The sequence below is a fragment of the Rhinopithecus roxellana genome, chromosome 12, assembly GCF_007565055.1.
Source record: "Rhinopithecus roxellana isolate Shanxi Qingling chromosome 12, ASM756505v1, whole genome shotgun sequence".
In the NCBI taxonomy this organism is placed as follows: domain Eukaryota; kingdom Metazoa; phylum Chordata; class Mammalia; order Primates; family Cercopithecidae; genus Rhinopithecus; species Rhinopithecus roxellana.
This window is the reverse complement of record NC_044560.1, coordinates 47,472,166-47,487,122: the sequence shown is the minus strand read 5'-3', so window position 1 is coordinate 47,487,122 and position 14,957 is coordinate 47,472,166. Positions and strand designations below refer to the sequence as shown.

The 14,957-nt window shown below is 40.8% G+C and overlaps 1 protein-coding gene across 4 annotated transcripts in view; it reads left to right on the top strand.

The window, feature by feature from the left end:
* Positions 1-14,957, top strand: part of NFIA (nuclear factor I A) — a 382,411-nt gene that overhangs the window by 344,588 nt on the left and 22,866 nt on the right. For 2 of the 4 annotated variants that reach the window (XM_010370667.2, XM_010370666.2), the window contains exon 11: positions 1,156-1,247. The exons of the other annotated variants lie outside the window; for them this stretch is intronic. In XM_010370667.2, coding sequence (XP_010368969.2) covers positions 1,156-1,247 — 92 coding nt within the window. The remainder of the gene's footprint in view (positions 1-1,155; positions 1,248-14,957) is intronic. 4 annotated transcript variants of the gene reach the window in all.

The following is a 14,957-nucleotide window of genomic DNA, read 5'->3' as shown; positions in this document are numbered from 1 at the left end:
AGATGATGTCAAGAAGGAAAAAAAAATCTGGCAGGAATTTGATATCATGCCCTCAATTATCTGTGTTTTAAAAAGTTACATATCCTGATTGTTTCTTACATGGTGTTTGTCTAGAGTTAGCTTAAAAACCTAGATTGTTTCTTAGATGATGTGTGTCTAGAGTTAGTTTAAAAACCTTAGGTCTTTTTAATTATTGTGAAGACATTTGAAATTTTTAAGTAACTGTCTAAAGGTTCTAGCACAGAGGAAGAATGTGAACAAATCCTTGGAGTTGGTGATAAAGAAGTGAATTGCAGGACACCAAAAAACCAAATGTACCTTTGGATTTAAGAGCCAGTGAAACACCAAAGCCACTGAATTTTTTCCCACTAAAGTAGAAAGAAGATCTTAAATACAAATACGAAAACCAACAACAAAACTTCCATGAACCAAGAAAGGATAGTAAACTGAAGTGTGTTACCTGAGGTTCCAGTGTGATATCTTAGTTCACAAAGGGTCTTGATAGTTTATGCCTGAACAGAGAGGTTCTAGGATGGGAAGGCTACAAATGTTAATATGAAAAGCATATTTTGTGCATCATAAAGGTTCTAGACACAACTGGGCCTATAAAGACAGCTTATTCTGAAATGGTTTTCTACCTCCTTCCTGGAGAACCCATTAGTTCCTTCTGTAAAGATTCCTCTTCCATCTCTAGCTGTAGAGGCACAGGACCATTTCATGATTTTTTAGGAGTGTAACGGTGTGAAAAGCAAGCTTGTAAAATGAACTGCTTTCCTCCCCTTCCTAGCTAATTTCTTTCTCCCTCTGCTCTAAAGACTAGGATATCTCTTTCTGACCCCAGAGCTCATGTTTAACTCAGAAAGTATACTTTGCAAATGTCCTGCATGTTCTAATTTGTATGGTAGAAGGAGAAAATAGCTCGTCTGAGCATCAGTTTGACATCATTTTATCCCAATGGTCTTTGGAAGCCAATCCGCCTTCCCCCTTTTTTGACTGTCTAAAATGCCCTTGCTAGCCAGACCCCTTTGCTAGCTACAGTGTTTGCACATTTCCTTGTTAATCAGCTGCGTCGGCTCAGAGACCGTGTGTTTTGGTGTTGTTTGTGTGTGCAATCTCGTGCCGCTTCCTGAACGCATGTGTCCCTTCCCTTCACAGCCTACTCGACACCCAGCACCTCCCCCGCAAACCGATTCGTCAGTGTTGGACCACGGGATCCAAGCTTTGTAAATATCCCTCAACAGACACAGGTGGGCCGCTCTCATCTTTTCTGTATGTGGTGCAGCTTGTATTATTCATCAGGTGCATTTTAACTTGTCTTTTGGCACAAAAGGCCTCATTTTCCAGACCCTGTCCAGTCTTCCCTTTCCTCCTGATCCCAGCCACATTTCCATGTGTTCTCAGAAATCACAGAAAACTTTCCTGCAGTTTTTGCTTCTTGTATTGAGTGGGTAGAAGAAGAGCTGTTTTAGCCATGGCAAAAAAGGTTTCCCAGGGTTAGCTAGTGTGTGTTCCCTCTTTTAGGAATTCATGGCCCTCTAAATGCAAGCAGACAGAAGCAGGCCCCTACAGAACCTGAAAGTAAAACCAGTGACATCAGAGTGCATGCTGGGCATGGAGGGACCAGCCACTCCTCTGTATTCATTAGAGGGTCCCCAGGAACCTGGCAAGCTTTCTGAAAGAAAGAGAGGGAAAGGGTGCATGAGCCCTATTAAGTTGCTGGTGTTGGTCCAGAAATAAGACGTGTTTGTTAGTGGTTACTGCTGGCCACTGGGGAGCAAGGTGCGGTGGGTGGTGAGGGGTGTGTATGAGTCATATCTGAAGCAGGTGATTGAGAGAAGAGGACTGCCCAGACATCCAGAGCTTGTCTGCCCATAGACAGTTGTGTTTTGTGCTAGTCCAGGTCAAGGAGAAGAAATCTTTTTGAAAAGTTTTGGAATGGCTGCTGTATATTGAGAAATAGTAAAAGACTTTTTAAGTTCAACGTTAGTATAGGTAGAGGCATTTAGAGGTTTGTGAAATAGAATTATATTCACGTTTTGAAATAAACTACTCTCTGATTTCCTAATTAGAACATGACCATATTTTATCATAATTAACCTAAGGAAAGTATTTTCTCTGTAAGGTTCTTAGCACGGTGTTTGAAAACATTCTTGGAGCAATTTTGTGCACATGCCTGTGTGTGGAATCTCCAGATGCCTAATTTATAACTATTCGCCTCCGTTTATAAAACTATGACCAGGTGCATATGAATGGAATAGATTTGCCTTCCTGGGTCCATTTGCTCCCTCTGTAAAGGGCTTTGGTTTATTGCTATGTCGACAGCACAGGTTAAACTGCATTGTATCTGAAGCCTTCCTCACACTGAAGCAGGGTCACAGAAAGTACAGCATCAGCAGAGAAGGCAGCTGGGAGGAGAGGGGGAGCCAAAAGGGGAGAGAGAAGGTTAACTCTTGAATTTCCCACCTCTGCTGTTTCTTCTTAAACTGGCCTGCACATGGCATCTGAGATTAAAATCTCCTATTCAGTACCTCCCATAAAATTCTTTCAGTTATTTGCTTATTTTCCCATACCTTCAAATATTCAAACACTTTTCTGGTGAATTTGAAGTTGCATGATTACCTGTAAGGCATTAAAACAGAAGAACATAATTTAATTTTGTACATTTGGGTAAGTGTCCAAGTTCAGTGAGGGGGGAGAACTGGAGATAGTGGCTCTATATTGGATGATTCATTTTCCCAAAGCACGAATGTCCTCAAGTTGCTTCATTAAGAGCCTTTAAAATGCAGCTTTGAAATGTCCTGTCTGTATTTTACATAGTATTTTTTATATAAGCTGTGATTCACAGCCCTGAAATTGTACGCTGTGTTCCATTCAATTTATTTCTCTGTAATCGAAATGTATTATATTCCACTGTGGCTTTCCTTCACAAATGCCTCACTTAACCCAGAATCTGAGTTTTCGTAATGCTGACCACAGAAATTCAATTCTTAAAAATCCAGATTTTCCATGCATCTGGATGAATGATGTCATGTAGGCCCAATGTTGGCATCTGGAACTCAAACTTTTTTTTTTTTTTTTTTTTTTTTTTTTTTTTTTTTTTTTTTTTTTTGGTTTCTGTTAAATATTTGGCATCATAGGGACAACAGCTTAAATTTTTCTTACCACAATGACACCTGCCACATTTGGCTTGAAGAAAGTCATTCCCAGTTGTCTAATGAGAAACTATGCTAATGGAGTTGTCATTTTCCCCCCAAAAAAAGATATCTTGAGGTAAAAATTATGTATTCTAAATATTTTAATTTTAAAGCATGTATATTAACTCTTTCCTTAAATGAGAGACTGTTTTCTGGAACCACTTAAAGTGTTAGATATATGTAAATATAGATAATAAAAATAATAATATACCTAAAAAAAAAGTTCACTTTCAAGAGGACATTAGTTCGGAGGAGGAATTTTTGACAAGAATTTTTAAAAATATATTTAGAACATGGTCTGCATATTTCCTAGGCAAACTTGTGTTTTTCTATATTGATACCCTTGTTATAAAGCATGACCTTTATATTAATTGAATTACAGGAAAAGTTACCTGGGAAAACAAAATTTTGCTTTCTACCTATGGAGGAATAAGAATTGAAGCGTCACCCAAGCAGATACTTAAGCTTTCTAAATGTAGAAGCAGTATCTTGTACATAAATCTATAAACAAATGCAAAATAAAATGGCCTTTCTACTCCCAAAGACCAGTTTCCAGTGGAAATCTCTTAAAATGCCTGAAGCATCATCCTGTAGAAGATGGAATTGATGGGGTCTCTGTTTTTTCAAGTGGGTAGAAATTGAACCAATGCAGGCATTATAAGTAGGCAGCTTTCAGACTATCATAAGATCTTTTTCAAGAAAAAGAGTTATTTGATTGTATATAGCTTCTACGGGGCATTTTCTGTGTTCTAAGTCCATCAAGTATGTGATGCACCTAATCTTTATAGTCACCTAATAGGCTAGATCTCTACTTTATAGATGGGGAAGCTAAGACTAAGGAGACTGTTGATTTTCCCAAGGCCATAAAATAGTCAGGAGTGGAGCAAGAATTTGTACCCAGTTCTGTCTGACACCAAGGCCTATGCCCTCTAACCACTGTATTATGTTACTGCCTCATGAGCTGATGAGCTCTTTTCCCTGGGGATTTTCCAACAGAGACTGATGCTCACTTCTCAGGAATACTACTGGTGGAGTCCCTGCTTTTATCCCTGAGACTGCATTAAAATCTAATCTTGAGTGTATACCCCCAAACATGGAAAGCAAAGTTTCAAAGAGATATTTGTTTGCTTATGGTTGTAGCAGCATTCTCCACAATAGCCAAAAGGTGGAAGCAACCCAGGTGTCCATTGACAGACGAATGGATAAGCAAAACATGGTGTGTACGTAGAATGGAATATTACTCAGCCTTTAAAAGGAAGGAAATTCTGACATACGCCACAACGTGGATGAATCTTGAAGACATTATGCTCATTATGCTTATGAAATAAGCCAGTCACAACAAAATAAATACTATATGATTCTACAGATGTGAGGTACCTAGAGTAGTCAAATTCATAGAAATGGAAAGTAGAGTAGTGGCTGCCAGGGGTTAGGGGGAGGGCAGAATGGGGAGTCAGTGTTGAAGGGGTGCGGAGTTTCAGCTTTGCAAGATGAAAAGAGTTCTGGAGATGGATGTTGGTGATGTTTGCACAACAACGTGAACGTACCGAATCCCACTGAACTGTACACTCAAAAATGGTTAAGATGGTAAATGTTACATTGTATGTATTTCACCACAATTTTTAAAACAGAATCATTAAATAAGCTCTAAAGTCCTTTTCACCTCTTAGGAGTTAAAAATTGTGTGAAACAGTAAGGGCAAGTGGACTGTTGATCAGAGTAATCATGTGCTGACAGAAAAGCACTAATTATCATGCCCAGCACATAGTGGGTACTCTGCATACATTGGCTGAGTCTAAATGGTTCAGAAGGAACTTTACAAAATATGACTTTTTCTTATTATATTCATAATGCATGTTAATTGTGGAAAATACAGATGAGAAAAAGTATAAAAATCACTTGTAGTCCTACTATTAACATTTCTATATAAATCCATCCAGAGTGTTTCTGTGCATACAAATATATTGCAAAAAGTGAGATCATATTATATACACTGTTTGGTAGCCTGCTGTTTCTTCCCCTTAACAATATATTATGGCCTTCTTACCATGTAAATTGGAAAAATTGAATATTGGCTTTTATTGCATCTATTCATCATCTGTAATGATTGGTAGGGAAAGATAACATGGATAATTGAAAGCCATTTTTCCTCCTCTTTCGCTTGTAGTCTGTTGTTTTCTCCAGAGAATTCCTCCCTTGACTGAAGCAGAATTGCCTTCTCTTTAGCCTTGCCTTGAGCTAGTTTTCTTTCAAACTGCCTTCCAGTTGCATTGCATATCTCGCCCTGGCTTTCGGCTTTGTTTGAACATTCCTGCCTTATCTGTCCCATTCTTTTGCCTCACTTGTCTGTTACCTCTGCTACCATCATTTGCCTCTCATTTTTCTTCCCCCTTCTCCATATTGTAACTGATCATTGAGATGAGAGGTGGCCACCTCCCTACAGCCTTTAGAACAACCATCAACACTGAGAAACTGTGGCCACTTGTCCCACCTTGAATCTCTTATTTTTCAACATTGTCCCGTGACAGCTGATATTAACATATAGAATGGTGTCTGGGGTATACAGTATTTACTTCACTTTAGACACTATTAACGCGCCCTGCACGCCCACTGAATGATATAATGTAATGATAGGGAACTTGCCATTGTTTCAAATAGCAGAAAGCCAGTGGCCATTTCAGTTGCATCCCATAACTTAATCTGATGTGTGAAAATGAGAACCATTAAGAGGAGGCATTTATTTAAAGGAAAAAAAGTTAATATTTCATCATTAGGTAATAAATAGAAATACCAATTTCGACACAGGAGGACTGAGCAAAGAACTCATTTTGATTCAGGTTCTAGTTTAATCAAAAGGTTTAAATAAAATGCTTAACCTGCAGAACTCCAGTGAGGACTAATTCTTTAAAATGAAAAATGAGTACAAACAATATTAAAAACAGGCATTTCCTCCTTACCACCCAAATCTATCACTGTTTTGCATCAACAGAATCGTGGTATCCGAAATGCTGTTTAAAACCAAATTACCATTCAGACTATTAGAAGAATCACTTGGCATGGCATGGGCCCGATTTGTTGACAAAAAGGCACAGGTGCTATAACCTTTGTTTAATAAATCATTTAGCTGCCTGACTTGCAAGCAGTGTGATTGCCTTTGCCTCATGAAATTTACAAATATATGCACAAGCCACACACTTCACTGTGTTGGAAGCCAGCTGATCTGGAGAGGTCCCTGCATAGCTAAAGTATGGTCATGACACCCATTGTCTGCGTCTGGTGGGGGTACACCCAGAATGGGAGAGATGGAGATCATGGAGAGCATTTTGAGCTGTTGCCATTCTGTGTGTCATATTCCTGAAGCTCTACCCGAGAAACCAAAGCTTAGGCCATCTGTGGAACTCTTCATAAGTTCCTTTCTTCAATCATTTAGTGTTTACTTAATTACTTAATATAGCCTCAACACCTACAAAGTACAGGGACTAAAAACTCTCCTCGAGTTGTTCGAAGTCTAGCAGAGGAAACATATGTAAAGAAATAATAGTAATGACAACATCAGCATCAATAATGCAGTGTAATGCCAGTACTATAAGGATTTGTCTAAGAGGCTTTAAGCAGAGTTGGGTATAAGAACTTTCCAAAGAGTGGAAGCAGCAGAAGAGGCTGGATAGTTTTTCTGTCCTTGTCCTTGTCTAGCTTGGGCCTAATGATATAGTTCTTGTACACTTTTCCCTACTTTTAACTTTTGCCAATCAGATGGTAGATCGTGTTTTAGCCCATCCCAATAAGAGAGACATGTTCAGTTCTATCTTCTCTGGACCAGATAAAATTAGACTCCTTTACTGCTGCACAAGGCTCAACCAGTAACCCCTTCACCCCTCATTTCCAAGAAACGCCCCCTCCGGGTGGCACATCGTCACTTGCCCACCCAAGCTCACCTGAGATTGCATTTGAGTTAGCTGAAGCCATTTCCGGGCCCCTGCCCACCCTGACAGGAGCTGCCTGGGTGTAGAAGGTTAGTTAGCACACAGAAGTTCAAGGAGCAGCTGGAGAGTTACAAAGGCAGGAAACTCAGATTTCCTTAGAGGAAAAAAAAAATTATATATATATAATTTATATATATATTTATTATATAAAATATATTTTAAAATGTATTTATTATAATAAATGTTATTATAAATAATAATTATAATTATTAAATAAAGAATAAATATTTATTCATTATTATATATAATTAATAAATTTATATATCTCTCTCTCTCTCTCTCTCCCACCCTGCAACTCTACTTCATCTTCCAATTAGAAGTGGATTTGAGCATTTCAGTTTCAAGCCCACACAGCTGAAAACTCCCAAGATTAGAGAGGAATGGCAGATAAAATTCCATTTTCTCCTGACTTTGAGCCAAGTTCAAAGTCTTACTGGCCAAATGAGTGTTCTACAGCACCCATGCATGCTAGGTTCTGTGTCTACACTTGCTACAATACTCAAGAGCCCTCTAAGGTTGGTGCTACATCTCCATTTTACAGATGAGGAAACCGAAGTTTCAGAAGAGTACATTTATCCCTTGGTAATTGAGGTAGCTGAGATTTGAACCAGTCTCCAAAACTTATGTTTTTCCCAAATACTTATCTGCATCCCCAGTTGTTTGTATTGAAAGGTTACTGACCATTTTCTCTTTAAGAGTCTAAGATTGACTCACACTCTCATATCAAGGAATCAGAAGCCTTGAGGTTGATCCCAGTGCTCCCTGGCTCCAGTGGGACTGTGCTGAACTTGGTTCTTCTGAAGATCTGCCCCAGTCTCCTGCTCATGTCTCTGTGAAACCAGGACTGAATTCATTCTCTCATCCTGCCTGGGAAGAAGACCTTTACTAATGATATTAGTCTGCATCTGTGAGAGCAACTAGCCTTTGTCCAGAGACCAGATATCAGAGCAGCTAAGATAACTCCTTTATTTTCAGATTTTAGTTGAAGCTTTATTCCATCACTTAGAAGCATTTTCTGTGTTTTATTTTTGTTGTTGTTGGGTTTTTTTTTCCACAGTAATTCAGTTTATCTAGTCTAGTTTTTTTAACTGTAAAATAGTGAAAATAGTGAGCTATAAATATGTGTGTATATATATATGTACACACACACAGCCCTATGGTTTTGAGTCTTAAATTCTGTTTGTGTGAAAAAAGTGTTTAACACCTAATGAACACCTAACAAATGATAGCTTTCATTGTTTGGTTAATAACTAAACTCTTACTTTCTGGATTACGAAGTATTTTCTCATTTGATTGTAAGAGTTACCCTTTGAAGTAGGCAGAGCTATTATTATTGTTATCCCCGCTGTATAGGTTAAAAAAACTGAAGTTTAAAGAAGGGAAGTGACTTTCCCAGAACCACATATCAAGAGGTCGGTAGAGCCAGGACACAAATCCACTTCTGATTCCACATGTCCTATGAAGGAAGGACTTGTGTATAAGCCATTCAGCACCTGCTGTTCTATGGTCAGAAGCTACTTACCAAAAGCAACCATCTAACAAATTAGGAAGCTTCCCCCTACCCACTGCAAGATCCTAACCCTGTAGGTTGCTCCATTGAGCATCAGCCTTAAAGGTGCCCAAAAGCCTGTTTAAATTGGGCACGGCTATTCTTCCCTTGTACAGGCAGCAGCATAAGTGCACCGTTTCTCCCCTTATGCTAAATTGTGCCGAGAAGGGCCTTCCCAAGGGGAGACAATGTCTCTGAGAGTGGTAAGGACCGGGAGGAAGTGAATGCATCCACCCAGAATCTAAAGGGAAAGGAGGTACCTAAATTGAGGTGCTGCCTGGTCATTTTTTCTCGTATGTTCTCAGCTCCAGTAGCAGGTGTTGAATAGTAAGCAACACCTCGCAGAGTTGAGTTACTCATGCAATCTGCTTCGCCTCCCTCCGTACTACTGTGGGCAGGAGTGAATCGTCCCAGCTTCCCCAGCTCCCACACCAACCTGTAAGTTCTTGACACATTCTCTTCACATACACTTGGCGGCTGACTCACTGACAGGCTATGAGACACTCTTAAAATAAATTTTTCAATAAACAGAGTCTTTGTCTTTCAGGTTTTAATTTGGCAGCATGTTGTAGACATCCTTGGCCACAAACTTCACTTCTGGACAAAGTTTGAGCCATTAATTCTAGATACTGTTCACCTTTTCTCTCTATTCCTATTCTTCCTGTCACCTTTGCTCCACAAAGATTTGGGGGATCTTCTTAGTTGAAACAAATTGATGGTTATTATAATAATTAAGGTCTCTACGATAGTATCTGGCACACAATAGCTACTCAGCAAATATCGCTTCCCTTCTTGCTTCCTTTTTTTTAGTATTAAAATGAGAACAGTGGCAGTAGAGAAGGGGAAGGTAAAAAAGAGATTTCACAGGAAATTTTACATTGTATGGGAGAAGAAGAGAAAAGACCAAAAATCTGCTATCCATTCAATTAGCACTTGGAACTGTGGGAAAAGGGGGACAGAAAATGATGTCAGGAAAAGGGTTGGAGAAAGGAGCTGTGAGTTGGTGGAGAGAACTGACAGGAACTAGATCAGAAGTTGATGATAGCCATGCATGGAACTTAGAAAACCATAGTGCCAAGTGCAGAAATGCCATCAACATTTCTAGCTGTTAGATGGGTCTCCATAACAATGCTTCCGATCAGTGACATTCCAGGGTACTAAGGGAAATGTACTGGGTACTCAGCAGGTTTCTCTGGGGGAACAGGAGGAAAAGTCAGGATTTGAGGAGTAGGACAGACCTGTTCTGACATCCTGGCTGTGCCATTTATCTCAGTGGTCTTGTGTATCTTACCCTTTAAAATTCAGCTTCCTCATCTGTGAAATGAAGGCAATAATAGTATCTACCTCATAGAAGAAACCCCAATTAAGTGTGGTGTAAGGCAGTCAGGATTATTTTTCTCACGTAACAAGAAATCTGTGAGTGAGTGGGTGTTAGCATTGTTTCAGTGCTGCACGAGGCCAGCAGGAACCCATGCCCTTCCTAACATTCTGCTCTGCCTTCCTCAGTATGCTGCCTTTTCAGCCTCGTGCTTAGAGCCTCTGACTGCAACACGGCTGCTGCAACTCCAAATAGCATAGTCATATCATACCTTATTTTTCCTCTAATATCAGGGAAAAGGCCCTGCTATTCCTCCTCTGCACCCTGCTAGCGAATTTCTTTGTAGGTCTCATTGGCTAAATCTGGGTCACATTTTAATCTCTAGCTGCAAAGGATGCTGAGAAATCCAGCAGAAGATTATCTTGATTGGCTCAAATCATGACCCATCACCTAGGACCAGTCACATTTGCCTCTCTAAGCAAAATTGTCCCAAGGAAGAAGGGGCAATAGATAGTGGATAGACTGTTAATAGGATCTGCCTTGTTCTTTTGTCCTGTTCCCTGATAGGTTTCATGCACTTTTCAACTCCAGTAGTTGCACTTGACCCTCTTGTCTCTGAATGCTTGGCTTATTACTCTGCCTTTCCTCCACACACTCCCTATGTGTTTAGGAGACATATATGCTGTGTGTGTGACTGTGCAGAGGTCATTTCTTTTCAGCCTCTGTTTGAGGTCCAGGATTTGGGCAGAAGTCCTGGTGTTTTGTGCAGACCAGCTCCCATGGGGCTGGGTCACCGTGTACTGGTTAAACATGGACTCTGAAAAGGCTGAGTTGGAGTAGATGTGCCTTTGTGGTTGCAGGGGAGCTCTGTGAAACAGTGCCCCCGGGTGCCCTCCAGAGTGCTTACCAAACAGGCAGCAGTAGGTTCTGGGTTTCTCTTTTATGACTTGGAACCAGATGCTTCCTTTGCAAAAGAAAAGAGCCTGGTTTTGCAGAGCTTGAGTCAACAGGAGTTCAGAGAACAGGAAAATGAGTTGACTGGCCCTGCTGCATGAACTTTGAGGAGAGAATGCAGTACAGGTGGTGTTCTCACTGTCCACAAAGTCCTTGCTTGTGGAAATCTCATGCCCAAGGAATTGGCCTTACCGAATATTTCGACACTCTAAATAATGACTGTTCACGTAAGGAAAGGATTCAGCATTAGGAATCCTTTTGGACATAGGCTTTCTCAGGGCTTCTAATGGGTCTAAGGCCTCAAAAGTTCCCCTGACACACACAGTGTCAAGCCCAGAGCTTGCTGTCTAATGTGAGATCCATCGAAGATCTCACGCGAGGTCTCAGTGATTCTTCCTGTCCACTTTTCTCACACCCACCTGCTTACCTTCTTGTTTGTTTATTGAGGACCTAGGCACATTCTTTGATCAGTGGCCTGTCTTTTGCGGATATAGCCTTTCTATTGAGTCTATTCATTGAATTACATTCCACAGCACACGCCTCCCCCAGAATATTTGCATGAGAATTTTTCTTAAGGTCTCACATTGCTCCCTTTACAGCAGAGATGATATAACCTAGCACTTCGAATTGGCTTTTCACTTTCCAAACACTATACACATTTAACTAATGAGTCACATGAGCTTGTGATAAGCCAGATCCCTTGTCTTGGAGCAGGGACACTGGGTTGTTAGGACAGGCTGTCCTGGCCCTGTGTTTCTCACCCTCAACACCCTCCTTCCTCAGAGTCTGAATGTGTTGGGATAATGGGGATGCCACTGGGCACAGTTGTTCTCAGGACAGGGCAACCTCGGACCCTCACAGTGCTGCCTTGATAATGTGGGAAGCACCCTTTGCTGCCCTCCAGGACTGGACTGTGCTGCATATCTCCTGTTGCCTTGACTAGTGAAGGGAAACGTAAGGCCAGCCCTTATGACATACAGCTTCTGTCCCTCTCAAGCACCGTCTCCCTTCCACTGGTCTCTGGCAGTGTGTCTGTGCATATATGGGGAAGGAGTGGTACTGGGGGGATAGAAGAACAACACAGTAGGTCTAGTAAGGGAACTGACCATAGGAGGGACTTGTGCATCTTGGTACACAGAGAAATCCTGGACTAGGAATCAAAATACCTGGATTCCTAGCTCATCTCTCCCACCCACCAGCTACATGATTGATCTTAAGGAGGAGAAAGAAGCCAGAATTTATTGAACACCTACTATATTCCTGGCACCATACTAAGCTGGAAGGGAGGCTAAAGATGTACATTATTCAATCCCCGCCATACATAGCTCACAGAAAGAAAAGTAAAGAAACTAAGATGTGATCGGTGAAGTAATTGAAATAGGTATAATCCATACAGAAGAGTCAGTAAGTAACTCTGGGGAGAAGTATGGAGCTCATGGAAGATATGCCAGAAGAGAAGACACATGAGTGGTTTTGAAGGAGACAGATATACTTGGTGAGGAGAACATTCCAGACCAGACAGGAGGAACAGTGCATGCAAAGGAATAGCAGTGTGTGTCTAAAGAACCCTATTCTGTTTGATGTATCTGTCAGTTTACAGTAGATGGTAGAAATATTAGATCAGGGTCTAGTCATGAATAAATACATGCCTTTATCCAGGGGTAGTAAAGCACTTGGACTTTATTCTGTGGGAGATAGGAAGCGGGTGACGGGCACAGTGGGATCTCTATATGTGAAGAAACCTCTGCCTTGCTTATGTTCAATCCTCGTGAGATACAGGATTTTACAGGCAGTAGTAGCATTGAGACCTATGGTCATGAGGTACCTTCCTCTTCTGGGCAGTGGAAAAAATAGAAGCTTTGGAGGGAGACAGACCTGAGTTTGATCTCAGTATGTGACGCTGGAATAATTTTTAGCCTTTCTGACCCTCAGATGTCCCATCTATAAAATTATAAATGAATGCCTGCATTCTACTTAGAGTTGTGTAAAGACTCAGTCTGGTTAGGATGTAAAGCCCCCAGCACCCTGCCCAGCCAATGTGTGGTGCTGCCTTTGCAGCCCTCAGGAGGGAAGCTCTGTGAGCACTGGAGGCGGGGTGCTGCTCATTTATCTTTAGGACAAGGGGCCTGTGACCATGAAGAAGAAACAAGTGGTAACCCCAGATGTAATCTGGTAACGTTGTCCCTGAGCTGAGTCTCTTCTCACCCCATCCTCCTGTGTCCATTTTCCATAAGTCGTGCCATTAATTCTCTCATTACCCGGTGGAATGATATTTATTTATTGAGATCATACTTAGCGTACTCCCAAGGAGCAAGTTAAAGTTCAACTAACATCGCCAGTTTCTCGTTGTCAGGATACACTGAGGAATCCATACGGAGAGCTTCTGTGTGTCTTATAATTTCATATAAAAAATGATTAAATTTTATACTGGATCAGGGAGGGAAGGAAAAAAAAAATCCCAGTGCAAAAACAAGTTCTGAACCTAGGAGCACAGTTTCTGAACGTTTATTTTGTCAGATACACAGCTGACATGATTAGTTCTAATGGGGTGGTGATCCTTATTGAATTGCAGATTGGTATGAGTGACTGAAATACCGCAGGGACTTAAATAAGTGGTGCATATGGTATTACTTAGGCTGCATCCTTTAGCCAAGGTGAAGGCTTCGTTTTCCTAACATGCATGCACACACACACACACACACACCTGCTACATATGCATCCATCTACTCTAGAAGCTCCACACTGAACATTAATTACCTATCTAGAGTAAGGCTGGCTGGCCTTTACTTCCTTCCCTTTGCCCTGTGTTACCTGAGTGCACCCCCAAGCCCCCACACTCTCCAGTGCAGATAATGGTGTATCAGATTAGTCTGCCTTGCTGCTGCGTCAAGACCCAGATCAATTTATTGACTCTGCTAGAGTGGCTGGTACAGCAATTGTTACAAGAGAAGAATAGAAAGTGAGAACGTGTACACGTGAAAAATAAAAATGACGTTTTGTTCTCTCCTGCCCCCTCCCCCCGTTTTTTGCCTCATAGATCTTTATGTGTTTACACAGCAGAGAGCACTTTACTTAAGTTAATCAGCTTCTTCTACATTATTAATTGTGACAGGGTGCCACATGACAGGATGAGTATTATGGGAAACATCGATCTCACTCCGATGGTGTGGACCTGAGCAGGTTTGGTATTCCTCTCCCTGTCTCGCTGCTTTGGGGTCCCATCAAATCACATTTCCCTGATTGACAACACAGAATACCTCCCATCAATACGATTGATTTTGTGAAAAGGACAAGGAACATTTTTCAACTGGAGAGAGATGAATTGTGGTTATGGGAAAGAGAACATCTCAGAAATCTTTCAGGTTAGAAGCCTAAATTGGGAACTAAGATATTATTGTCATCCCAAACACAAGCGTAATTTGTACCCCCTGAAAAATGATATTAGGAGAAACTTATTACAAGTGAAAAATAGACTTAGTGGAGGCCAGCAATGAACCTGAGGACATAATGGCTGTTTTTAAAAGGCCACCTGCTAATTTTTTTGTGAGGAATTTTTGGTTAAGTGCACATCTTTGAAAGACATTTCATTAAAGTTCAACTTTCATGGCTTATACCTGTAGACCCTAACATAAATCCTGTGTGAATGGACAAAACTGAGTGGGTGTCATTTGTGACCTGGAAATAAAAGGTCAACCATTGAATTTATAGCTTTTTTAGTGAAAAGAACATAAAGATTCCTGCCAACTGGAGTCAATCCATATTTTAATGTTTCCTAGTTAAGATTATAAAATCAAAGGGATTAGGATCGTGCTGCTCAGTGAAGGTCAAAAATTAAATGTGATGGGCTAAGTGTCATTCCCATGGGGCAGAAGTTAATATTTCAAAAACCATTTCTACCACTGGCAGTCAAGAAATGAATTGTCCATGATCATTAACCAAGTTAAGGGGAATCCCACTAT